At 36.1% G+C, this 26894-nt stretch overlaps 1 protein-coding gene across 5 annotated transcripts in view; it reads left to right on the top strand.

Annotated features, from left to right (window-relative positions):
* The window catches only part of CCSER1 (coiled-coil serine rich protein 1), a 742538-nt gene that overhangs the window by 463214 nt on the left and 252430 nt on the right, over window positions 1-26894 (top strand). For 4 of the 5 annotated variants that reach the window (XM_052776417.1, XM_052776386.1, XM_052776395.1 and 1 more), the window contains one exon: window positions 5666-5743. In XM_052776417.1, coding sequence (XP_052632377.1) covers window positions 5666-5743 — 78 coding nt within the window. Of the gene's footprint in view, window positions 1-5665; window positions 5744-13575; window positions 13850-26894 lie in introns of those variants that run through there. The other variant, XM_052776405.1, reaches the window with a different exon arrangement.

Genomic DNA, 26894 nt, shown 5'->3' with positions numbered 1-26894 from the left:
ACCTGGAAATGGAGCCTTTTGCTTTCTGATGCAACAGATAAAACAGGAAATAATTAATCAAAATACATTTGTTTTCCAAAAAAAATTCCCCTGATGCAAGAAATGCAATGTTATTTTTTAATACAGCATAAACAGATATCTGCCACTGTTTAATGCTATGTCTTAAGGCATCTTCCAAAGATGCTTTTGAAAAATAAAGTTAAAAGCTCAGGTACATTTGCAAAATCCTTACCATGAAATTCTGTGGTAGTCTCATGTCCCTGTAAACATTTAGCTTTAATTTTGTAATACATACACAAGTGGTAATGGCAATGTTTAGGATATAGCATGGTCCAGTCAAATAAATGGAAGCCAGAAGATACAATTTTTAAGGTTCTTTTCCTGTCTCTGGCATTCATCAGCTAAGTGGACTAGGAGATTCACTTTTTTGTGTGTTTTCTGTTTCTGATTAGATAGCCTGTGCTCTCAAGGCTTGGAGTCCTCTTTTTATCGGTAAGGTCATACAGCACTCAGCAAAACAGAAGAGTTTTTCTCTTGTAGAGCTTGGGGGTGGAAAGTTTAAGAAAATACTTGGGATTATAAGGATTTAAAAAGTTCTTTTAAAATAATAGTAATAGCCCTCTCTGGTTAGGATGTAGTAAACCTTTGTATTACTGTGAGTAAGGTTAGCTGGCATGACTATAGCAGGGCTTGTATTTCTATTAAGATCTGAAATCTTCCTAATTATTGTTCATCTTCAAAGAGCTATTATGAAGTGATTACACTTTTAGAAGTTGCATTTTTTTTTCATTAAATGTATTCAGAATGGCAGTAACTAATTCTTAAAGTATTGCAATCTGCTTGAAGACAGGTTTGTCTTAGGATTTCTTGATTCACACCTGGATACTGAGTTCTGATAGAAATCAAACCAGAAGCGATGTCATCTTTCATTCCAGATACCACACTTACCATATGCATAGGACTTTGCTTTTGCGTTTCACAAAAAATTTATAATGTAATAACTGGAAAACTATTTTGGTTTGTGTAAGAGTCCTATGTTAAAACTATGAAACGTTCATTGAAGTTCTGTGTTATTTTGGTCTTTGTCGTTTACAGTGATTTGACAGAACTGTAACCCTCAATGAAACTTTTATTTGTGCATACTTGGGTGCATTCCCACCAAGTTCTCCCTTGTTTTTCTCCTGAACGGTGGGCTAGTCCCCTTGGGGATGATCGTATCCATTCACCGCTGTGACTCGAGTAATGCCTCTAAATTTGTTGTGGCTTTTTAGCACCTCAGTACTTTATCTGTTGAGTGTTGAACCATGCTGTAGCTTCTTTCTTAACCTGTGCTCGAGGGACAGCTGGGCTTTTTTCTGGGCTTCACAAAGAGTTTTCAAGTGTGATGTGATTCAGCCATACCACAGCTGATCACTAGAGCTATGCTGTATATGTTATATTTTCTTCCCAAACTGAGTCTCAGACCAATATGGACTCAATTTCTATGGAAATAGCTGTCATATAGTCAGTTTTGTAGCTTATTGTAGTCTGTAAATTAGGTAGAATAGATGCTGGAGAGCAGGTTTTTGTGCTACTTGTTATCCCTTTGCTCTCATGGCCTAACTGCTGCTGTTGATTAAGTTTAATCCCAAAGCACATCAGAATTAAAAGACTTTGCATTTTTATAAGTCTTCTGAAGACAAGCTTTTCTCCCCCAGTTCTGTTGCAAACAGAAGTTGTTATTCGCAGTGGGGTAAATGCCTGAAGCAAGGGAAACAATCGTGCGTAAGTTGTAAATCAGACTGCAGTGCTGATGCTGACAATTGCAGGCTGTTTTGGATGTGTGCTGAGAGAAAACCCAAATAAAACAGATTTGTCTTCATAAAGTCATGCAATAATCTGTACAGACTATAGGAGAGAGAGGTTGAGGCTTTTGAGTATGAAGAGATTTGAAGGCAAAAGGTTAAGTTTTGAGATTTTTTTAATCAAAGTAAGAATAAAGGTGAAATAGTTGTTAGAAAAAAAAAAATCTTTAATATGTTATCAGCTAGACAAAATAGATTCCTTAGTGACAAAGGCCACAGTTGTACTGGCTAACAGACTTCTGATTCCTCCAAAACAGCTGGAATGGTAAGTTTTGCTGTTTGATTTAGTATGACCATTCAAGGTAATTTTCAAGCACTTTCTTTTTGGAATTTGCAATTAAACAAAGCACCACAGGTGGTCACCGTGCTGTCACTGATAGGGAATTGGGTAAAAGAATGGTCACAAAAAATAACTTTGACCTGTTCACAGTCAAAGCTATGAAAATTGTTTTAACGCTCTTCTGTTCAGAGAAGGAACATTCTAAAAAGACACTCATATGTTTCAAGATGTATTAACCTATACTAACTTCTTAAATGTAGGTAGTCTGGTAGTAACTGACTCTGTGTCTAGTAGCTGTCTTTCAGTGGTGAAGACTAAGTCCTTTTTCACTTAATATTTTATCTTATATTTCACTTCTCTATTTTATCTGTAGTGTTTTTACATGCATGTGATCTGCTGATTCCTATTATCTTCCTATTTCAGCACCTCTTGGTGACTTATTACAAATGTAGTAATAAAATAGTAAGTATATAAACAATGACACTCTTATACTAGAGATACTATTGAGATATAAACTACATGTGAACTTATTCCCATGTGAAGAAATAGCTTTATTGATCATGGTCTAATGCTTTTCACTAAGGCTGTTGAAATACTTAGATTAGTAATCTCAGTAATTTAAGCAACTGCAAATGATGGAGAAGATGTCCTTCCACATAGTTTTTCTCTCTCTCTCTTCCCACAACACACACACTCTCAAACACACACACGTACGTGAGAGGGAGGGGTTGCAATAAATGTCTCTGGCAATGTTGCTATGAGTTATCTGACTTTAAAATTGCCGACAGCTCTTCTTACCTTTTCGCTAATTAAGATGAACCCAGGGAATGAGAATTTTTCATGATCTTATCCCTGTCACCTTGCAAGTGTACTCTTAATGCTATTTATTTTAATAAGAGGGAATAACAACACACAGAATGGTAAGAAAAGATGTTCTTTTATGCTCTATCTTAAAAAGTCACCTAGAAGTACTTTGTCTCATCCTAAAAATATTTTAGAAATAAATAATTTGGTCCCTTCTTGGTCTTTAAAGACGCAAAGGCACCTGTTTTGTTTACCCTGAAAAGGAGGAGGATAAGGAATGACCTATTTGCAATCTTTTTACTACCTAATATCTTATAGAGAAGGTGGAGCCGACTCCTCCCAGATACACACAGTGAAAGGGCAGAAAGCAGGAGGATGGAACAACTTAACCTTCTGTGATTCTATGGAATACCTCAAAAGAAAAATGGGGGCATTAAGGATGCACCTTATACTGTGTTTTGACTTCCTCAAAATCCATACATTTCAACATAGACTCATGAAAAAGCTTTTAGAAGTCTATTGATATAGTCAATGTACCATGAAATTATATTTAAAATACCAACTTATCATTTAAAGAAGTGTTTTTATATTGGAAAGAACATTTTATAGTGGTTTTTGATTTCTAATACCTTTAATATTACTAAAATTATTTCATAAACAAAGGTATGTCTTTTGGAACAGCTACTTTACTCTGGCAACAAGAATTCTAGAAATAAAGTAGTGCAAGTTAGGGAAATGTAACTGAGATGAAGTTGAATGACTATTAAGTGTAAGTAGCCTCTTCCAGTAGGATGCTGTTTTGTGACAAACTGTAAGTTGTCTACATTACTGCATGGAAAATATTTATCTCTGTGATTTTAAACTTTTTGCAGACTTTTGCTGCATCACTGGAAAGAAGATAAAATACACTGTATTCTTATTATATTTGATTTTTTTTTTTTAAAATCATTATAAAGGTTGTTTCGCATCAACACAAAGTACTCTTTTTGTAGACTAAAGAGAAGATACTACTTGTCAACATGGACCTCTTTAACTTCTACTTCTGGTAAAGGTGTTAATGTGGAGTCAACTTGGATGTGTTAAAAATGGATCTCACTGCATATATGCAGTTAAATGAGCATTTCTCAGAAAGAAATGGATTTGATTATTCCAACCTACCTAGCTTTCCCAATTAACCTTAATGAAGGTTTTGATTTGTTCTGGGTTTTTTCCCCAGTTACTTCAAAATATGTATTTGTGAATCCACAGAGAAAGTATGCAAATGTTAAATTTGATCAGATACACGGTTTAATACTGGTTTTGGTCCAATGATAATGTTACTTGAACATTCAATCTCTGTGAATGTCTGAGTTTGTAGCTAGAAAATTTGTGGCGCTTCTGAGCAGTAAAATGTTATTGTCTAAGTAAGAAAGTAGATATATAACAATGTCTGTTTTCTAAACACGTAAAAATGCTGTGGGCAGTGGACTAGTAATTCAAACCTTGAGATGATGAAGCTTTTCTGTCAGAAATGAGATTATCTTTGCTATGAATTCAGTTTTAACTCACTCACATCAGCAAGTTTGGGTGCAAACTTGGCTACTGGAGATAGGGTCATTTAGGTGTTGTCTTCTTCCTCTTATTTACATGCTTTTGGACAAAATTCACTTAACATAGTGATTTTTAAAATACTTAGAAGAGATAAAGGAAAGCACAACTCAGACAATAGCTGAAAATAATCACATTTCTATGTCTTTATTTCAGTAAAAACTGAGATTCATCCAACTTGAGATTCAATTAACTTGAAATTCAATTTACACAAATTCTGTTTTACTGTAATACATACCTGTAAGTAACATTAAAATATACTTTTGTAGGTCTTGAGGAATTTGAGTCAAAGAAAAGTATTTCATATGGATATAGCTGAAAAATAAAACTGAATTGATAAATAGGAAAACATAAATCAGTGCAGTAAGAGACTTTGTGGTCCCTGTTCATGGAACCTTCCCCTCCTGTGTGCCTTTTTCTGCCTTATCCCGCATATTTACAGTTGTTTCATCATATACTTTCTCCTGGAAAATAATATAGTATATATAAGGGCTTGATAAGGATCAACATTTCTACTTAATGATGAGTTTCAAATGAAGTATCAAAATGCTTGGTTTTGGTGAAGCATAATTGTGTCAAGGTGGCCAGATTTCTTTGCTCAAGCCTGTCCCAGAGATTCCACACCACACTTCCAAAAATGATTGAGGTATGTAGAGAGGAACAAGGATGGGAAAAGCAGAAATCAGTACAGTACCCAAGAAATGTTTAGGCATTGCTAATGTGTTTGCATCAGGCAAGGGGGAAGTCATCTCAGTTTGCATGTTCCATAATATTTCTTGAAAAAAAATGGTTTCTTTGCTGTTGGAATGGTGCTGGTGTTTGCAAGAGTCACTGCTGCTGCTCAGTGCTTTGTACCTGTATCTGCTCTGGAAGAAGATTGCTTTGCATCATGCTCCAGTGACGTCCTTCCTGTGGGCCCTGCTCTACCACATAGTCAGTCTTTCCGAGTTCACTGTCTGTTTAAGAGAAAGATAAGTTGATAAAAGGAAATAACAGTAAGGAAATCAACCTCCCAGTGAGAACAGTGCCATAATAAATTTATTTCTGAACAGCTGCCCATGGATGAGTTTTGAACTTATCTGGATATTTGTAGCTGCAAAGCCCAGTGAGGAAAAACATGACTCACCTATGATGTTATTTTGTTTTACAGGAAAAGGCTCAGTGCTTTCAGAAGGCTCTTGCTTCCCAAGCAGATAAATCCACGCAGACAGAACTTGTAGGCCATGATGTAAGTAGCTGTATTGAACAGTATTTTTTATTATCTTTGTGGGTGTTCAGACTTCTGTCAGCCTGTTTGGCTCTGCTGCTGTTGTGTCCATGCACTGATTTAGCGGGATTTACTGGAACACCGTTCATACTTCGCTCTTAGATGATTCTAAAATACCTTCTGAAACATGAGAAGATAATTACAACTACCTGCCAGCATATGGATGCCCTATTTATTTTATTCTTCACAAAGAGCTGAGAATTAGCATAAGTGAATGTGGAGGATATGTATTAGTGGATTGTAATTTTTTTTTTTCAGTATTCATTTACACACTTAATGACAATTTAATGAGGTGGTTATGTTTATAATCACCATATGCTGTCCAAACAATATTTGAATTGTGGAAGATAATGGAATAAATACAATTTTGTCAAGTGATGTTAAAATTCTGTTTCCTGAAGAGCATCTGCCAGAATTTCTGCTAGAAGGTGAACTGATAGTATGTATCCTCATGCAAGAACATAGTCAAGGAAGATTCCGTAACTGTAGAAATATTTTTTTTTCCCTATTTTTTTTTAATGGAAGTATTCTGTCTGTGGGACATTGGTTGAATATGTGTAAGAGATTCACTTATTTATATGAGCCTTCTTGAATAATCTTTGATTAAGAATGCCACAATGTGGAATATTTAGCACAGTTCTATTCTGTGATTTGAGCAAAATCTAACAATACTTTCTGCCAAAGACTGTTCTGCAAAATAAGGCTGTGGTTCTGCACTGGTGTATATCAACATGCTGCTTCAAATTTATACAAAGAACACTGGAATTAAAGCAGGTTTTGAAACCTTCCTTTCAGTATGTTTCAGTATGTTTCAGTGGAGCATTAAAGTTTTGTCTTCTGAATTTTCAGATAGTCTTCTGAAGGTAGAACCAAAAATTTCACATTTTAATCTGAAAAGTTCTTGAAACAAACTACACTTTGGTGTTTTTTTGGACTGTCTTTTAAGCTGATTCAAGCTCCCAAATCAAATATGTGGTATCTCATGCTGCAGAGATCCATGCTGTTAACGGATATTTTCTTTTTTTTTCCCAGTCTGTGTTCCCTTGGAGTTTGGGCGGGGGGGGAGTGTGTCTTCTGTCAGTAAAGTAGATGATTGCCAATTCTGCTATAAAATTAGAACCCCCTTCCCCAAACAGATACAGTTTTCTGGCTGAGATCTGAGTATTAAAGATAATTATAACAATTATTATAACAATTTGAAAAAATCCTTTTCTTTAGCAGCATTCTCTTCAGCATTAGTGGAACACATTTTTCAACCTTCCCTGCTAAAATGCCTCTACCATGTCATAGTTGCAATTATATATTTTCTTATATAGGGTGATTCAATGCAAGAACAAAAGGAAATGTGGTATGTTTTCGTATGGAACAACACATCCACCTGTATTTACCTTGTACAGAGTACTTGTGAAAATTGCATTACAAGGAATTGATTGCAGAGAAAGTTGAACTAATCTACAAGAATAAGACATGCTTACTATGATCATCGTGAAGGGAACTCAGTGAAGAAGAATGTGCAAATAAATAGTGTTAGCACTTTTCATAATATTGTTAAAAACTTTTGGTCACTTATTTATTAGATTATGCAGCTTTTCTTCAAAGGATAGCTCTTACAGCTAAGGATAGATTCAACTGTGTTTCTGTTGAAACCAAGTGGCAATTACATTTGTATTCTTTGCTTTTATATGAGATTTTAAAGAGTGAGTTGTAACCCTGGCAAGTAGTATCTGTACATCATTTTATTTAGGATGTGTGTAAGTGTATAACTACAAGAATATTGTGTTAATGTGAAATTAGATTAAATAGAAAACCACAAAACACATCAGACAATGCAAGAAATAATTTTCACCCTATTAGTCACACATTCTGACAATAGCATTCATTGAATACTTAAGATATCTAGTTCAACAGGTAAGCAGAAAATTTAATTTCATTCCATCATCACTACAGATTTGCTGCTGTAATTCCAAAACAAACAAAAAAAAGTCACCAGTTTTATTTCTCCTTAATGCAACTTTAAAAGCTAACAATATTTGGATAAAAGTGTTATCAGGAATTTGCATATTAGCATTATTTCATCAATGTTGTACAAATATTAATATACACTTCATAATGTAGTATTTCAGAAGTCCTTAAGTTAGTGCTTCTGTGAATAGTTTGGTTTATATTCTTTCATAGTCTTTTATTTCACTGTATAAACTTAATAGTTGCCTATTTTGCAGTGTAAAAAAAAATCAAGACAGGTTAGTCCCCAAAAGAAAGCAATGCTCTGTTTTCTTTGACTTCTGGACAATGTCTCCAGTAGTTAAGAGAATATTCTTAAGCCTTGGAGTTCATTTAGATGCATTGTTAAAAGTAAGTGGAAGTTCTGACTTTGACTTAGACGAGAAATGAATCCTTTCGTCCATAGGGTGTACAGTAGTGAAAAAAGGCTAGAGGCTAGTCTGTATTTAGGAAGGAATGGGTGAAGAAGGAAGAAATGCAATGTTTCAAAGGGAAGAAATGTTCTTGTCTCTGTGGAGCTGCTCTGAAGAAATTTAAACACTGTTGACTGACTGTTTTGGGTGTTTGAGAGGTTACCAGAATGGAAGGTAGTATAGTATATTTTATGCTAGGGGTTATAACATAATTACAGTCAGATTCTGGCTATCAAGATGATCCAAGCAAAGTTTGGATCATGCAATCTCCTGCAATACTTGTAAATTGGTGGATAATACTTCTGATAGATTTCTCTGTTTTCTCACATGCAGCACACTGAGATTTTTCAGCTAAAATTGCTTTACAGTACTGTATCAGCAAGCAAGTGAAAGCTAAAGTCTGTAGCAGTAAAGAAAATGTTTCTGATAAAGAACTGTTTGAACTGGAAAGCATACTGCTTAATCTCTTTTCTGTATTAAAACAATCTAATACGAAACTTAATTATGGAATTAAAACATAAAGTTTAAAAAATGTTTTGATAAGGAAGAAAAAGGTCTTCTATGATGAGAAATACTACAGTTTCATTAAGTGATTAACATGACCACTTTGCTACTTGACTAAATTGAAAGTAAAATATCAAGCCAGCTGCCATGTGTATTCAAGGGAAGACATTAGAAAGTAATCCAGGTTTCTCAGGAAGTGAATTGCTTTCTACTGCAGAATGTCAAGGGATCTCCACCTTATGATAGTCCTAAATTTATTCTGTTTTCCAATATGTGTACTGAGCATCATTTAAAACATGTTGGGAGTCTTGCAGAAAGAGCCATGTGCACAACAGATTGATGTGGGAGACTGCTAAATAATAAATGATTAATGTGTCTTAAATAATCAAAGCCAATTTAACCTCTTTCACCTTCCTTTGTTTGCAAAGCCTTATTTTATTGAGAAGTCAAGGAATATTTTCTCCCATGTGGATCAGGTTACTAAAACGGACCGGAAGATGAATAGATACAGTCAACTAGCATTGCAACTGATTACAAGACCATGTTAAACAATACAACTCTAGTAATGGCTGCTAGCTAAATAGGTAGTCCAAAGTATCATGCAGGCATCGCACAAACACTCTGCAGCATGTGCCTTTGCTAATGAGTTTTCATTAAAATGTGTCTCGAAAGCAGAATTAAACAATCACAGTACAGTTCTCTATTTCTGTCACCAAAAGAAGTCTGACTCAGCATCACTTTGTCAATCTTTATCAGTCTTTGGATGAAAAGAATTTGTACTTAATTTTGTTCTACACAGAGTAGAAATCCCTAAGAGCTGACATGATTTCTACAGTGTCCTTTCTGTGTTTGCCTTTTGCTGATATTATAGGTTTCACATCTCAGAACTGCTATTCTGTTTGGTCTTTGTCTTTCATACTGAGAGTAAAGTTGATGTAAACAGGTTTTGGACTGGTCCTTAACTCATTCTACATTTAATGAAAATTCTTCCCAGTTTAGTGGTCCTTACATTTTGTATTATGCTTCTAGAGTCTCAGACAACAAACCTGTGTGGTATTGCTCCCAATCTGCTTACTGTTTGATTTGCATAGCTACAAGCAAAAATTACCTTTCCTTGGTGATCACCAGCATTACATTTACAACAGTGCTGGGTCATACACAAGCAAGCACTGACTCTAAACACCGGTACTACCATACAATATTAAAATTAATAGGCATCCATACTAATACACTTGTCAGGGTATTTGTTTTGTAGCTTTCTGTACATTACCTTGGACAGCATGCCACCATTTCCTTCTCAAAGCCTGGCCACCGCTTTCTGCAGAGCCTCTGTGTTTCACTAGGAGGGAGTGGAAGACATGGAGGTGGATGCTCTAACTGTTCCCCTCCGCCTCCCTTCTAAGCTCCTGTCCCGATCCAATATCGGGGAGGGTTCTTAAACGATCCCAAGAGCGAGATTAAGACACAAACGAGGTCAGATGCCGTACAACCTTGCAAATTTTATTTAACACAAACGACTGGTAATAGCGATAGGACAGAGGGAAAAAGAAGGAAAACAAGAGGCAGACCTAAGCAAGAAAGCGGGAGAGAGATAGCAAGAATAGTTACCACCACCACGAAGCCAGCAATGTCCCGTTGACTCGGTCTCGGTGGAGGAGGTGGAGGGTCCAAGTTCCAGGTTCTAGCAAAAGTCCCAGTTCTAAGCGCAGCAGGTGCTCTTCAGTTGCTTTCCGGTGGTCCACAGTTTGCAGGTTTGCAAGTTCTTCTTTTTTGAGAGGGGAGAACGCGGCTCTTTTATTGTCTCAGTCCCCACAATTTCTCCGAAAAGTCCACCCCTTTCCAAGGAACTCATTATCGTACGTGCCGCCCCGTGTTCCTCCATGGGCGCATGCCCAGGTGCTCTCGGTGGTTTCTTCACCTTGCTCGTGGGCAAGCACAGCTTGGTGGGCACTGCTAGCTTTGGGCGGATATGGTGGTTTCTTCAGGGACATTTTGTCTCCCTGAGCGCGTTCTCCCCCACAACCACAGGATGTTGAGGCTGGCAAATGGTTGCTTTGCAGCAGCAATGTCGAGACAAACGTTTCTGGCTGACACAGTCTCTTACAGCTCCTCATCCTCCCTGGCAGCCAGCCAGCATGGTTTACGGATGCCGTGAGGGCCCGTCTTGCATTATGTCCTCTACTTCAGGAAGGCAGGGGAACAGAATACTAAAGTACTTGAACTTCTTGAACTTTCCAGTTTAATCTAAATATATTCCTGCCGACAGTATTGCTTAGTTTGTTACAGTGTGAAATGAGTTGCATTTTGCCACCTAAACCAGAAAATACATCCTGCTTCTGCCTTCCCCGCCGTCCCGCCTTGGGGACTGATGTCCACCTGCTATTGTATGTTACTACTAGATTATTTTTCTCCATTTATTTCTTATTTTCTCTCTAAGTCTTTTTCTAATGTATACAGTGAAATAATGCAAACTTGAGCATAATATACCTTTCCCTAATGTAAAATTATTTGAAAAAAACTAAGTACCTTTAGAAATCAAATAAACCATTAACCATTTCAGTCTTTGCTCTGCTTGTACTTCTGTCTACCTATTCATATCTGGATATCCAAGTTCTTGGCATGCTAATTCCTTTCCACAACTTCCTCTAGCAATCATTTTGTCTTCTTCTCATGTCCAATTTCCTTTTTTTTTTTAGTATACAATTTCAAAATACTGTTTCAAAATCTACGTGTGTTTTAGGATGTGCTACTTGCATAAATTCTGTTCAAACTATTCATCCATTAAGAGTGAAATATTATACTGAAACTTTTTTGGTTTTAATGATTGCCTCCCACCAACCCTTACCAAACATACTGCCTCACCATCATGTATTTGCTCTTTGAATTCCATTTAGCCACGAGGTCATGAACATGGATGAATTGTTACACCTAGTATTGCTCACTACAGGGAAAAACAGTTCAAGTCGCCAGTGCTGAACTTGCCAGAGGATGCCTGCTTGTGCTGAGGGTTTGGTGTCTGTGGCACTATACAAAAAGTGATACAGGCTTTCACATAAACAAAGTTCAAAAGTAACCGGGTTCTGGGACAGAAACTAAGACTTGCCGTATGGAAGAGACAGGCTTCCACTAATAACTTTAATTCCATGGCTGATTATCAACAGGTATTATGCATTCTAATTTTGCCATCTCTAGGAATAAAGAACAGTAACATTTACATTCTGTAGTGCTGCTCAATTAGTATGAATGATCTTCAGTTTTGATTTGTGGAATGCAAGTTGACTGCTCGCTGCTTGTATAAATAAACTGTGTGCTGTTTAAATATTTGTAGTAATATGTGGCTTGATGATACCATAGCTGAGTTTCCTCATAGACCAGAACTTAACAGTGTAGTCTCTGTATCTTTAAAAAATATTGTTTTCCTATAATATACTCTGCAATAACAGTGCAATGCTTTTCTTGCCTAAGTTTTCCATCTTTCTACTTATTCTACATTTCTCTGTCATAAAGTTCTTCTGTCTTTGTATCTGCAGTTATGCTGTTGCTATCTTGCTTTTAAAGTGCAATAAAATATTGACCAGACTTACTGTCACTAACCTTTGCTTAGATGTCTTGGGGTGGGAGAAGAAGGGGAAGAAGGAAAGGAGGGTGTTTAGTTATTACTACTTATTCATCCTAGAAGTTCTCTTTTGAAGGTAGTGCTTTTCCCACTTTTTCTACTTTAGCTCCATCACTGTCTTCTCATGAGAGCTCTCCAGAAGTTTGCTTTTTCACTTAAGCATATCCATCTAGACATTTTGTCTCATTTTTTTTTTTACTTTAATTTCTGTACAGTACTTATAAGTGAGTATGACTTACCAAAATGTTACTGCAGTAGTACATTTTCAGCATGTTATAGTTACGTTGTTTCTATCATAAACATGCTACCAGGCAGTTCGTGACATCTTTAAGTATGAATTAAATGAGTGGTTATCCCCAGAATTAATAACATGTTCTTACTACATCCATTCTGACCGGCTATGCTAAGGATAGAAAGAAATAGGACACTGACAAACAAGACCTTTCAATAGTTTTTATTCGATTGAAATTAAAAAGCCATCCTTGTACCGCTAGATTATACCTTGCTGAATTTGTTCATGCATTATGCTGAATACTAGCAGTGTCCTATTTGTAAAGCCAGAGAATGGTTTGGGAATATCATAGCAGCACTAAAATCTTTTGAATTTTGTTGAAAAGAATGAACTGAGAATTTAGTAAAGTGCATTCTATGACAAGCAGAAGTTCTCAAACATAGCAACGTTTCGCAATAGGTTTTGAGTATATTTTCTTAAAAATGATAAAAACTTGGATTCACCTTGAAGAAAAGATCAACAAGCAAAATTCAGAAATGAGGCATGGATAACTACTGTATTATAAAGCAACGTGTATGGGTTTTGTCATATTAGTACATTTAGGATGAGTGCTTTTTAATGCAGAATGAGCTACTTACACAGTTTTATCATAACGTGGACATGTTTTCATGTTATGTGCATGCTGCATGTAGATCCCCTCTATTAGCATAAACTAGCTCACTCTGGTGACCTTTTTCCTCTACAAACATGACATCTGTTGTATATAACTGTTTTCTAACTAGAACTGTGTCATGCACAAGCTGACAAGTCATATTTCTGGTTTTGTATGCATTGTCACTTAATTCCTTGTTATGTTGATCGTTAGCGTGAAAGAAGCTTTATTATTACATGGTGCCTGCATGACTGCGTACAGCAGAAACGATCATTTTTCATTTAACTTTGTGTTGCCATCAAACCATGCATCTCTAAGATTTCATTTCATTTCTTTTTTTCTTTTCTTTCTTTTTTTTTTGTTTTTTTTTTCAAGGCCCTGTGGAATTCTCCATGTTCTGAAGGCTTAGTTTACAAACCTATCAGCATCTCATTGGTTCCATCATTATTAAATTAAAAAACAACATCTGGACACTCTGCACTTACGGATTTAACTAAATACTGCTGTATATGAAATGAGCTGCAAGTTACCATTACTGGCAAAATTCTACTACTTAACGTAATATTTGTATTATCAACAGTCAAACATCACTTTTTTGGCAGTAATATCTTCATTATTAAATATATCTCTAAATAAATTATTAGTAAGCTATCACAAAGTTATTATCTGAAATAAAACTCAATTATTCTTACCATTTTGTGCACTTAATCATCCATTGGTGATTCACTATAAGTAAGAAAATTCGTCAGTGATGCTTGTCTCTGAGATTGAAAAAAAATATGTCTTCAAGATCTGGAAACCTAAGGAAACTATTAGTTTTCAAAACCTGTATTTTTTGTCTTCCAGTAGTAATACATTTGCACTGATTGTGAGTACACGGTCAGCACCTTTCAATATCTGGTCTATTTGATGCATGTTCTTAATGATATATGTAATTTTTATGTGTGATTCAAGAGACATTTCTACAGAGGATGTGGTAAGCTTTTACAGGGTCAGAATTTACCCAGCTTTATCCCAGGAAATAGGAGAGCTGATCCTAAAAACTTACACTCTGATTTTTTAATCCATTAGAATCATAGCTTTACTTTACTTTTATTTTCTGAGTGCCTCAGCTTGTAAGAGACATTGTTGAGACAGCACCGACACGTGAGCAAAGCGAATATTGTGTTTGCTGGACATGACTGTGCTACTTGAGTGGATGGCTGTTGTTGTCCAAAGTGGGGCGGGGAGAGGTAATTCGTGGTTTATGGCTTTATTAAGCAAGGAATCAGAAGCAAACTGGAGAGTTCACCACAAACGCTGTCACCACTGTTAGTTGCTTCAGTGTTCCCCTACCCAGGATTGACTTCATTCACCTGAGGATGTACTCTACAGCCACCCTCACCAGGTAAAGTAAGAAGGTTCTTGTGCCAGCAGTATTCTTAAAACTTTCCTGCTAAAACCTTTTCTTACTAACAAGAGATGATACTTGAATCTTGTTACTATGCCATTTTGAACAGGCCTCGTAGAATATAGTAATAACAGTTATTCAACTGGAGCACCTGTTTAGCACCTCTGGCTTTAATTTCAAACACAGGACATACTACTCTCATTTAAAAATAACGTTTCACCAGTTTTTCTTAAATGGATCTGAACTGAAAATAAAAGCAATCAGCTAAATATTCATGCAGGTCTTTAAAGTGAATGAACCTTCTTTACAGGTGATGTTGCATTACGTTGGCTGATTCTGTACCAGTAAACATGGTGTTATTGTTTATCTATCTTATAGCATCTTTTCTTTTGTTCATAACACCCATCTTCAGCATCCTTTCTCGCCCTTTCGGTCAGGCTTCCAGAAACTTCTTTGTGTGTATGATTGCATATTTCTTACTGTATTTGTTGGAAGTATCTTGAAAAACCAATTAAGTAGCAAATACATAATTTAAAGAAACAACAGAAATGAGCATGTGCATATTATCCTTTTGAACTTCACCTTCCTTGTTGATCTTCATCTGTTGCCATTCTTTCTTCTCTTCATTGGTACTAGAAAATCCTTTTTGTAATCATTGATGAGCATAGAAATATCTACCTCTTGCTGTCTGTCATGCTTTCTTTTTCCATCACCATCTTTATTACGGTAATATTTTTAGTCCTTGTAGGATACTGTTATCTGGAAGAGGATAGAGAGAACATTTTTGATTGTGATGCTTTGGCACAGAGATCTGTATTTTGCCTAAAGAAATACATACTGGGAATGGAGAGGGTTGTGAAAAAAACTGTGGAAGGCAGTGAAAGAAGAAAAAGAAGAAAAGTGGAAGAAAAAAATAGTTTTCAAGATTCTGATGAGAAGAAAACTAGTTTCACTTCCTAAATGAACAAGCTTTTTACCTGTTCCTCATAAGTCTGTGAAAGAATATTTAAAATACTCAAACAGCTAATGTATTTCTAAACCTGTTGCCTGATAGAGGTGTTGCTAGCAGGTGTCATTTTAGTGTAAAACTGAACATGGCTCTTTGACTTTGGGGGTAAAGAGCGTAAGAGTTGGGATTTTAACTTTCCCATGAAATTACCCATCATTTCCAATACCTTTTTTCTTTTTTTTTTTTGTTTTGTTTTACTTTCATTTTTCTGTAACTTTACAAAACAGTATGAACCAATAAGAAATTATTCAGGTTTGGTTTTTTGCTCACATAGCATTCAAATGGTCTGGAAAAAAATCATGATTGACAAGTACTGTTCAGACTTCAAGGAGACACTATCAGTGTGGGCAAAGCCCACACATTATATGCATAGGCAAGAACTTAATGTTAGTTTAATTAAAGTCTTAACAGTCTGATCAAAGATTTTTTTTTTTTTTTATTATCCCAGTTACAGTGATACTAGCACATCTAGTTCAAACAGTCAAAAATTAAATGTACATAAAGTTCCTGGTACCTACCTCTTTCTTTGATGTATTGCTCACTCTTGCACAGCCTCTTGTGATCTGAAGGTCAGTGGCTTAAGGTCAGTCATGGGAGTGGTAGTATTACAGTAAATCCGGTATCACAACTCCTTGGCAGGAGTCTGATGTTAATGTTGACGATTTCTTTCTCTTCATTCTAGAATTCAGTTGGGATTTCTGATATGTTTGCTAGCATGTTGTGCACCTTGCTCTTTATCATTGATTTCAAGTTCATATGTCATCTCTGTTATCCTTGCAACTGATTTTACCATGCTCCAAAGGTTTCTTTCCTTTGATGGTAACTGGCCATTGCTGAGTTGTATATAGTCCTGGGACCTCTGGTGTCATCCAATGCCTCTAATTATTTGGATTGCTCATTACTGGAAGATCATTCTTCACAGATTAAGTGCTGGTTACCAGTATCTGTAACATATAGCTGACAAAGCCCCCCCTTCTCCCCACTCCCACCGGCTACCAAAACCTTGCCATGTAAGCCCAATACAAGGTGTTATGCCACATAGCTGTAAAAAGGTGAACAACACCTAGTGCAAAAAAAGGTAATAGTAACCTGGTCATTAGATAACCACTCTTTAGAGCTAAAGTAAATGTCCAGGCAGGCCAGACAAAAACAAATCTTGATGCCCACATTGTTAGCTTGATCCAAAGCCTGTGTCTTGTTACAAGCAATGGCAACACTGTGTTAACTGGGATACAATGGTAAAACAGTATTGGCAAAATACTTTGTCCTCATTCTGAGCATTGACATTTAACAAGTGCAGAGGTTTGTTATTTTAACTAGCACGTATTGTTCTTTCTCCATTTGATGCTTTGCAAGTGGTACCAGATAGCCTGAGTTTGCTTTCTGCGCTTTCCTCCAGGGATTTCTGAATGTGTGAGTGCAATGCTGTTTGATACAGCATAGGAGGGGAAAAAGTAGAAATTGAGTCACTGGATTTAAAATTAATGAAGGTGCAAAAATGTTACAACTAGAGCAAATATTTTGTGGTAAACGTTGAGAGCTTGAGAAGGAACGAGAGTGATTTTAAGAGTTATAAGCAGTCAGAGAGGCAGACAAGTCTCAAAAAGCCTGGTGTGGTATAGAGAGGCAGAAATGTTACATAACTGCTTGAAATGAAGGGAGAATTTTTTTTTTCATTTGTCAGTGGTTTGTTTTTTTTTTTAATTAATCTTCTGAAGCAATTTCAATATGAAAACATGCAGGACAGCATGAATACTGGCATATAAATTGTTCTGCTGTACCTCAATATGCATTTGGGCCAATAAAGAATTCCTATAGCTTACAATGTTTACAACAGGTCTCTCAAATAATTTGAAACATAATCATTGAGGCTGTTTGTGGGCATAGGTACTGTGTGCATGGTGAAAGGGCTGGAAATTTTGTTGTTCTTAAATATTTAGGAGGTCAGTGGCTTATCTTCTGGAGATGAGTTTTCCCAGTGTTAACCAGTGGTTTTTAGGTATATGTACACTATTTGGTAATTTAGATTATAGCTTAAACTGTTCAGTATGCTTTGGACTTTTATATAAGTGTTAAAACTGAAAGAGCTTAGGAGGATAAAGTTAGCATATAATATAGGATCTATGTTATACCAATAATAGAAACAGAAAATGCCATTTCTATCCCTGACCTATTACTAGTACTTTCTCAATAGAAGTGCAGTGAGAACTATGTCCAGATTGTGTACTCTGCCTTCATTTCAATACAGTGCTCTTTTAGTATTCATTTATTCATTCCCAGTAATGGAAGTTTCTACTTTTTAAGAGTCAACAGAATATTAACATTAATGATAAAACAGCAAGAAGGAGCATGAAGGGAAAGGATTATAAATGAGATTTGGGGAATAGTAATACGTTTCTTTTGTAGGGTACAAAAAGGCATTAAATTGAAAACAGAATCTACTGGATACTAGCAATAAAAGTAAAAAAGTTCTGTTTGGTTACTAGCAAATGCACTGCAAAAAAACTTGCAAAGATATATTTTTGTGTGTGCATGTATTAAATCACGTTGCAGTTGAAAGCACATGAATTAGATACCATATTACAACTTTATATTCAGTACCAGCTTCATTATTTTCAGGGAGTTTTTAAGTCATCTGAAAAACATCCAGGAAAAACTTGGTGCTGCTGTTCATGTTAACTATCATGATGAAATTAAGTGATAGCTTTGTATTTGATACTAAAATAGGGGGCCTTGATCTATATTATGTAATGGTGCATACAAACTATCAAATATTTGGAAAGAAATGCCAACACCTTCCCTGACATAATATTGTGTTTTAAGCAAAGAATGAGGAAAGCACAACTTCATGAGAGGAGTAGATGATAGAGGCAGTAGGATCTTCATACCTTAAATATATGAAACAATTTTAAGTGCACACACCAGAGACATGAGCTTCCCAGTGTGCAGGTATTAAAAAGTGTCCATGTGCATATATATTTGTGCATCTGTGTACATCTATATTTCATCTTCTAGTCTGTTAAATGAATGAGAAGAGATTAATGCAGAGACAAATCTACTACAGGAGTCCTGTCAGGTTATGAATAAATTCTGCAAAGAGAACCCCTAAGAAATTGCCAAGTTTCATGTATTACAGAAATAAAGACAACATGAAGACAGACAAGCTTTGCTGGTTAGAGTGGAAGTTTGCAAAGGATCAGTTCAATGGTCCTATCGGGCTCCAGTGGTCAGTTTTTAAGATTCTGTATGTTTTGCAAACATCCAGGTACCCTGAAAAAACTCAAGTAATTGCAGAACATGAATAAAAATCCTGAGACTAAGGATGAACAGTTGGCTTTTCAGACATTGTCATGTATCTACTCATACTCCTGCTGTCACAAGTTTTTTTGAAGGCTTGTGGAACTGTCTCCTGACACTAGAAGGTGCTTACTAGAGAAACAGTAGCTAACAGGTTAGTTGCCTACCAAAACCTGTTTCATATATAGGTATAGCAAAATAAATCCAGGAATTTTCAGTCACTGTGGTAACTGGATGGAAGTGAGCTCATTGTTTCTATGTGAGAAGCTCTCTGAATTGCAAAACTAAGTATAAGATGAGCTGAAGCCACAGATAATGTTATTTATGGGACTCTTTGGAAATGATGAGAGCATCCCAGTGAACTTGAGGCAGGGCTATGAGGCTGTGTCATTTGTTCTTTCCTGGTTTTTAAATTGGGATCTGGAACTGAGGGTCTGACTGTTCTCCCGGAGGTGCTCCAGTGCGGGCTCTCTGCGGGCAGCAGTTCCTTCAGGGCATATCCACCTCCTCTAGGACAGTGCTCTCCACAGGCCGCAGTGTGGATGTCTTCTCCAGTGCCTGGAGTACCTCCTCTCCCTTCTTCTTCACTGACCTTGATGTTCTTAGGGTTTTTTCTCACCCTTTTTTCCTTCACTCCTCTGGTCTCTGGTGTTTTGCCCTTTCTTGAATATGTTTTCACAGAGGTGCCACCAGCTTTACTGATGCTCACTGTGGCGTTTGTGGACCCACCATTGCGGAGCTGGCTGGAAGCATCTGTGTGTGGCCCGGGGCAGCCCCTGATCTCTTCTCACAGAGTCTACCTTGCAGCCCTCCCGCTGCCAACACCTTGCCACATAAACCCATTGCAAAAGCAAACAAAAGCAAAGCATAACCCCAAAGTTGACCTGAATGGGATGAACATTAATAATCTTATAATTGTTTTTCACATAAGTAAAATGCTTCTCTGGACTTACAGATCTGTTAATATGTGAGGGGTGAGTATTATAAAATGGTTGATTAGATGTGTGAATTTAGGTACTTAGCAAATTCAGAAACAAATGAAACTTAGCATAACTTCTCTTCCAAAAATACCTGGATACACTGAGATTGGTAGTGTTGGTGACAACTACTGTGAATTCATCCTCGCAATGAGAGACAGTGTTGACAGAACTTCCATTGGTGCCTCAGGCCAAGAGACCTTTTTTTGCTACAGGAGCTGAGCATTGCGTTGAGTGTGTCAGGTAGATGGTCCAAGCCTCAGAAAGAAAAGTTTTATAAATAACTTTGCTCCTATTTAATTACATTCTCAGAACAATTGGCTTTCAGGAATTATAAAAAAATAGGAGTTTTGCTTGCAAGCTGGCCTGAAAAATGAATAAATTGATTGGGATACTGTGTTAAATTGCTTTCATACTAGAATTCTTTTTTGGTGGTATGGAATTAAGAACAAGTGTTTGGATTAGAGGTCATTTGGGTGTAGGTGAGACTACGTTCAATTTATTTGGGAGAAGATGATCTTCGATGTCAGTGGAAAGGCCTAATTTAAAAAAAAAAGGGAAACCACTATTTACTCCATGTTCTGTTGGGATACATTCTTCCCCTATTCTCATTCAAAATAATCTACCAATCAAATTTTGTATCAATAAGGCCAAGTTAAAGATAGCATTTTTTTAAGAATGGCATACTGTCCTTGTATTAGCAGTGGATTAGTGTTGCATTTAATATTACTGTTCTGGAAAATCTTTGACCAAGTGGTGTGCCACATCTTTATTAGCAGTCCTGTGTATGTGGTGATTCTTCATCACATTTTCTGTTAAATCCGTACAACACTTGAGAGTGTGCAAGCTTGATGTCAACCAAATAGGAGTTGAACAGCAGGTAGAATTTACCTTTCAAATTTTGGCCACAAATTCTGTGGTAGCCATTTCACAAGCATGTGTCAAACACTGGCAATTTAATCTGTGGGACTAAACTACTTGGCAAAATAATAATAGTCTCTTACAGAAATGTGAATAAAATTTGTGTACACACATTGCTTATACCTGCTTTTGTATTGCTAGAGAAGTAAATTTTAAAATCTTTTTAAAACAGTACAGGTGTGAACTCAAGAGTAACTTAAATAGAAAAACCTTTAAAAATTTCCTTGTTATGGAACTCCTAGATGCGATTTGAGTGATCTGACTGATAAAATACCATGGACAAGTAGTGTGAAAGACAAAACAAGAACAAAACTAGTGAGAACAAGGAGGAAAACAAAAACTTTTATGAATCCATGAGAGTGTACCAACATCCATCCAGTATTTTCTTTACTTTTAGTATTTCCCTTTGCAACAAATATCCATGGAGAGCAATAGGTCTGTCTTCTCAAGGTCTTTATAGCTCAATGCTCTTTCCTGATATTGGCCAGTAGTAGAGAAAGAAAAAACTAAAAACAAGTGTAAAGGGATGTTACTAGTAAACTGCCCAGTTTACCAAATGAGATTAGGGATTTTTATCAACCTGAAGACTCATAATTGCTGATAGACCTATTTTTTATAAGTTTATTTCCCTTGTGATTCTCTATCCCAACAACATCTTTAAAGGAATATGTTCTGGTTTGGGTTTAGTTTGATTATTCTTCTTCATGATATTAGTTTAATTAATGTGCTTCACATCATCTATAGTGGTGATAAAACCAGTGTCCAATGTTCATGATTTTTTAACAGGTGTTTTTCAGTGGTTCACTGTCACTATAGTTCTGTCTTTATTGAACATGTTTATGCTGAGAAGCAGATTAAGTGGATATTATGTACGTGGGGCATATATTGCCAAAAGAAGGTGCCAAATGCTTGAACTTAGGAGCTTTTTATACTCCTTCAAACAGAAAGGGAAGAAATTAGTTGGCTGACTCCATTCCTAAACTCCAGTTTTTTCTGTCTTCCTTTCTCAAATCTCTTGTTGCCATGTCTGCAAATTTCTCTTGCTGTTGGGAATATTTGCAAGCTCTGTTAGTGGTGGGCTTTTGTTCTGGCTCATTATTTTCCCCTGCTGTTGCTCCTTTGCTCATTTCCTTTTATCTTGCTGTATTGTTTTTATTCTCTCTCCACATTACAGTCCCATTTGGCTCATCCTCTCTTTTCTTTCTTTTCTATAAAACATCATTTTTATCACCCATAAAGCATGCTTCTAAAACTTCAACAATAACAGAAACCAGGAAGTCACACTTTTTCTTTTGACTTCTGTTTTTCCTCAATTTTTCTTATTTTTAGGCAGAAAGGAAGAGAAAAAAGACATCTAAGACAAACTACCCATACAGAATAATTCTCAGGGACTAGGAAGTTATATTTTTCCTATAGTTCCAAATGCTAGCTGCTATGTTCAAAATCTATGGGAAGAAAATAATGCCATTTTCAATTCTCTGGATGTTAAGTTAATTTTATATATCTTTTTAAATGTCTACAAAATCATATAAGTTTATTCCATTTTGTATCAAGTAAGAAATTCCTGTAAAACTTGTTTACCCACCCTTTGGTTTTCTTGAACTATTTGTAGCAGTTTCTTGTTGGCAAATATCAAGAAAGCTTTACTGTGTGCTGTCAACTTGAACTGCATAGAGAACAGCTATTTTCAGCTGACCATGCAGATGTACAATTTAATTAAAATACTTTTAAATTCTTTTGAGCATCTACAGAAAACTTTTTAGACTGCTAGAAGGCTTACTTTGCATTATTGCTTTGCAGTACCTTATATACCATAATGTAATGAATTTTTAGTAGGTCTTGCCACTGTTCCGGCTAAGCACAGAATGCTTTCTCTATGTTTATCATGTCACACATTCGTGGAAGATCCTAGCACAGTAAACTGGAGGGTGCGAAGAGAGCACTGACATCATATATTCCTCTTTCATACTGCTAGTCTGTACACTTGAGTACAGATCTCATAGTCCTTGTTGCACACAAATACCCATAAAATTCTTAAAGCTGACTTCTAAAACTCTAGGTGAGTTACTGTTAGTAAAGACTGGAGAATTTAATATTTTGACAGTATTGGGCAGCTTTCCTTTTACCGAAGACACTCATTTCAGCTTTGTTTCTATCCTGTATTGTTCCAGCTGTTGCTTCCCCTTGCCCCTTGGTTTTAAGTAACGAATGTAATGTGCTGCTTTACTTCTGATAAATTTAGTCTATGATTAGTACCAGTATTTCTGCATAAGCATAAAAAACATGTTCAAAGACTTGAGGCCATGAGCTCATAAAATACTCATCTTGTTCTTGTATTAATTTGAGTAGACTATTGCAGGACCAAATAAAAATCTTATTAAATACACCTGGGAAAGCACACCCATTGAGGATTTTGCATAGCAAGATTTCAGTTCCTTTTCACGGGAGGCCTTTTAAAGGCCAGGTTAAAGAAATCAGTGAACTATCCTGTTGTCTAGAGAATTCTTGTCCAGAGGAAGCATGCTGCTGCTTCAGATTTTCTTAGCCATCAGTCTAAGAGAAACTTCTACAGAAGTATTTATGGTGTACAGCTCAATACCTACAGCCAGGGGAAGCTCTGTTTTTATTGAAGAACAAGGAAGTGTGGACAGCCTGACTCAATTTCCATGTTCAATTTGGGATGCCAGAACATTATATTGAACTATGCAGAGGCATTAGGGTGAGTCACTCAAAATCTCTTCTGCACATTTTCTTAGTATTTGGGTTTTCTTTTGCACATAGTAAATTTTAGGTTTCTTCCTTTTTGCTAAACACATAGCTAAAACTCATTAAAAGTAACTACAACAGTAATGTGACATGTTATTCTGTAACCCCTAGTTGCATAAATTTATTCCACTATATATGTGTGTGTGTGTGTGTAAGAGATGATGTTTCAAATAACTACTGGGGAAACCTCCCACAGTATATGACAATTATTCACTCTTACACCTCTCCCAAGACTGAATTCTAGGTCAGTTCTCACAGGTTAACAAATACATTATTTCTGAAAAAGGCCTGCTCCCTACCTGAAACTATTTTCTTTTAAAAGGGTCAAGAGGGGGAAGGCATTAGGGAGGGGAGCAGGGATGAGGACTGTGCAATATATTTAATTAAATGTTCGGGGGTTTTTTTCCTATTTTTATTCTATCTTTCTTTGAAATGTTCTCTGGAAAATTCTAGTGCTTTCACTTCCTATTCTTGTAAGCTTGCCTCATTGACCCATTACAATTCTCTAATTCCCTAATCTCTGTTCCTTCCTGTATTTGCTTTCTTTTGCTTTCTTTTTTTTTTTTTTGTTCTTTTTCTTTATTTCCCAGACTTTTTCTTTGTCAGCACTTTGGTTTCCATGCTACTTCTGTGCTCATTTGTGAACAGTCGTCTTCCCCATCTGCAGTTTTCATTCTTGCTTGAAATCTTTCCTTGAAATGTATCTTCTTTATTATCTTTATAGTCATATTGATAGTGCAGAACCAGTAACTTGGAGTGCAAGTTTATATGGAGGTACTGGTGAAGTCAAGATGGAAAACTTTTGGGTATAGAATAAAATCTCCAATTGGAAAAAAGTTACTGCTTAATTTTAACTAACATGTTTTATCTTACTCAACATCTATATCAGTTACTGCAAAATAGTATGCCCATGTTAAGAAAATAAGTTAAATCAAGGATTGTCACAAAATCCTTAGCTATTTTATCTTTTTTTATTGTCTCGAAAGTGTGTTCTCCAGGCTTTTGATTATTGTTGAGTCGCGGCATCAGCTGCAGATTACCTGAATGCATATTGAATTAGCACATTAGCAAGTATGCTTCCACTTGTGCATGGCCACTTCAGAAATAATAATTATGATATTTAAATATGCTGACACTTTCTCCTACTGTTTGCTATCATTTTCACCTGCTTTGTCTCTAGAAACCAGCATCTGACTACATAGTCAACATCTGTGGCAAGTTTTGGCAATATTTGGCAACTAGAGGATCCACGTGACAGACTCTGCACTTGTAACCTTTACAATAGAGGTTTCTGGAGGCAATGTTTTATATCAGCGTTGCTTTGGTCCTCACACTATGGGGAGAGGCTCTGCCAGTTAGCCCCATTTTTGATAACTGTATAGCTGTCATAGAATTGCAGTGACCCTAGGAATTGCAGCAGGTCTTTGCCTACTTATAATACCTTCATTTCCATTAATATCTATTATTTTGCATAACTTTAGTCGCAATTAAAATAACCAAGAAAACCCACATATAAAGTTTCTTTTAAAAGGATGCTTTAAAATTACTCTGCAGAGCTCCCTAGGAATGTGACAAGTTTTGGGAGAGAAGATATTTAATCCACAGGGCAGTTCAGATTCTCATCCTTAGATGCAAACTATTTCCTGGATTTGTTAGAAAAAAACATGAGAGCGCCAGAATCTGTCTCTAGTGTACTTTATTTAATCACCAATTAGTTAATTGTTATTTTTCCATGTAAAAAATGGTATATAGGTGAGGAGATTGAAGTAGACGGACGCCTGTAAAGTTGAAAGCAGATGACAGACGACCCTTTATTGCTAAAACACACACATACTTATAGTCACATATTCTGCAAAGTCACTGTACACGCGCACAAACATAAAATATGATTGGTTATATCAACACTGTACACGCGCATAAACATAAGATATAATTGGTTATACTAACTCTGTACACGTGCATAAACATAGGACATAATTGGTTATACCAACTAAAACATGCGAAACTTGTCTCAGTCTAATTGGTCAAGATAAACTGCCGAATTGAGGTTCTTTGTGCCAAGTTCCCTTTATCGTGGAATGCGCACCTGTGTTCTTCTAATTGGCATCTTTCTTTTTTTGTCTTCTTGTTTATTCTGTTCAAGGTCTTCTAAAGGCATCTGGAATGCTCTTGCGACCGTTAGCTAAATATGTGTCTACATATAGGCACTATAAATATCATAATATACAAAAGCTACCTACCCATTGTAACTGCTTTGAATTCAATGCAACCTTTCCAAAGTAATTGATTAAATGATATATGATTATAAGAAGCAATATGCAGATGTTGGATAGCTATGCTGACACCCTCTTAATTTCAAAGGAAGCTACTTTTGCTGAGGTAGGAATTGGCCAGTAACAACTCGAACTTTTGCAGGTTGACTGATAGCCATGCTTTAAACCTTTTCTTCTTGTTGTCTAAATTATCTATGATGCCTTTAGTTAGGCAAAGTTGGCAAACCAATTTGTGATTGTACATGATTATACTACCTACGAGAGGATTACAATTTCATCACTAGCTATAAAAGGAAACAAAACCCAAATCACAGCATACAATGTCAAAGGATCTCTAAGGCCAATATAATATTAATGTAAAATATTCAAAGTGCTTTTGTTTCCATATGTTTTAATAACATTACCTTTTCAAAAGGGTTAAGTTACTTGCTGCAACAAACACTAACTTCGGTAACTCAACATCTTACTGTAGTTTTCTTGTTTCAGGAATGAGCAGTATAATACACTTGCACCAGTGGGCTCTAAGGTTGCGCTAAATGAATATTTAAGATCCGGGGCCTTTTTTTACCAAAACTTAAAACACCATCTTGAACAGTATCTTCAAAAATAATTAAGCTGTTTTTTAAAACCAGTCAGCACTGACATTTGTTGGTGAACAGGGTCAGATCAGTACACAGATCCTTATCTTCACTGAAGATTTTGCAGACACATGGAACTTATTAGGAGACACCTTAATATGCCAAATTTTATAACACACAGGCCCAAATACAGAGAAGTATTTAAGTACCAGCTGCAGTCAACATCCTCCAAAATCCTAAATATAGTTTGTGGATTTGGGTCAATGTAACTGTTGGAATTTTAAATATCTTTGTAATGTAAATGACCCAGGCACAACTTTTTATGCAAATATGAGGAGCTGGTAGGTTTTGTAGAAGAAATAATAATTATTTTAAAGTTTTGTGGGGGTTTTGGCATTTTTTTTTTTTCATAGATCTCTTTCATTAGTGCATCTCCTTTTTTCCATCACTGTATTCTCAATTAGCATAATGGAGGTTTTTCCA

Source organism: Harpia harpyja, chromosome 2 (assembly GCF_026419915.1).
Source record: "Harpia harpyja isolate bHarHar1 chromosome 2, bHarHar1 primary haplotype, whole genome shotgun sequence".
Classification (NCBI taxonomy): Eukaryota; Metazoa; Chordata; class Aves; order Accipitriformes; family Accipitridae; genus Harpia; species Harpia harpyja.
This window is presented reverse-complemented; position numbering and strand designations above follow the sequence as displayed.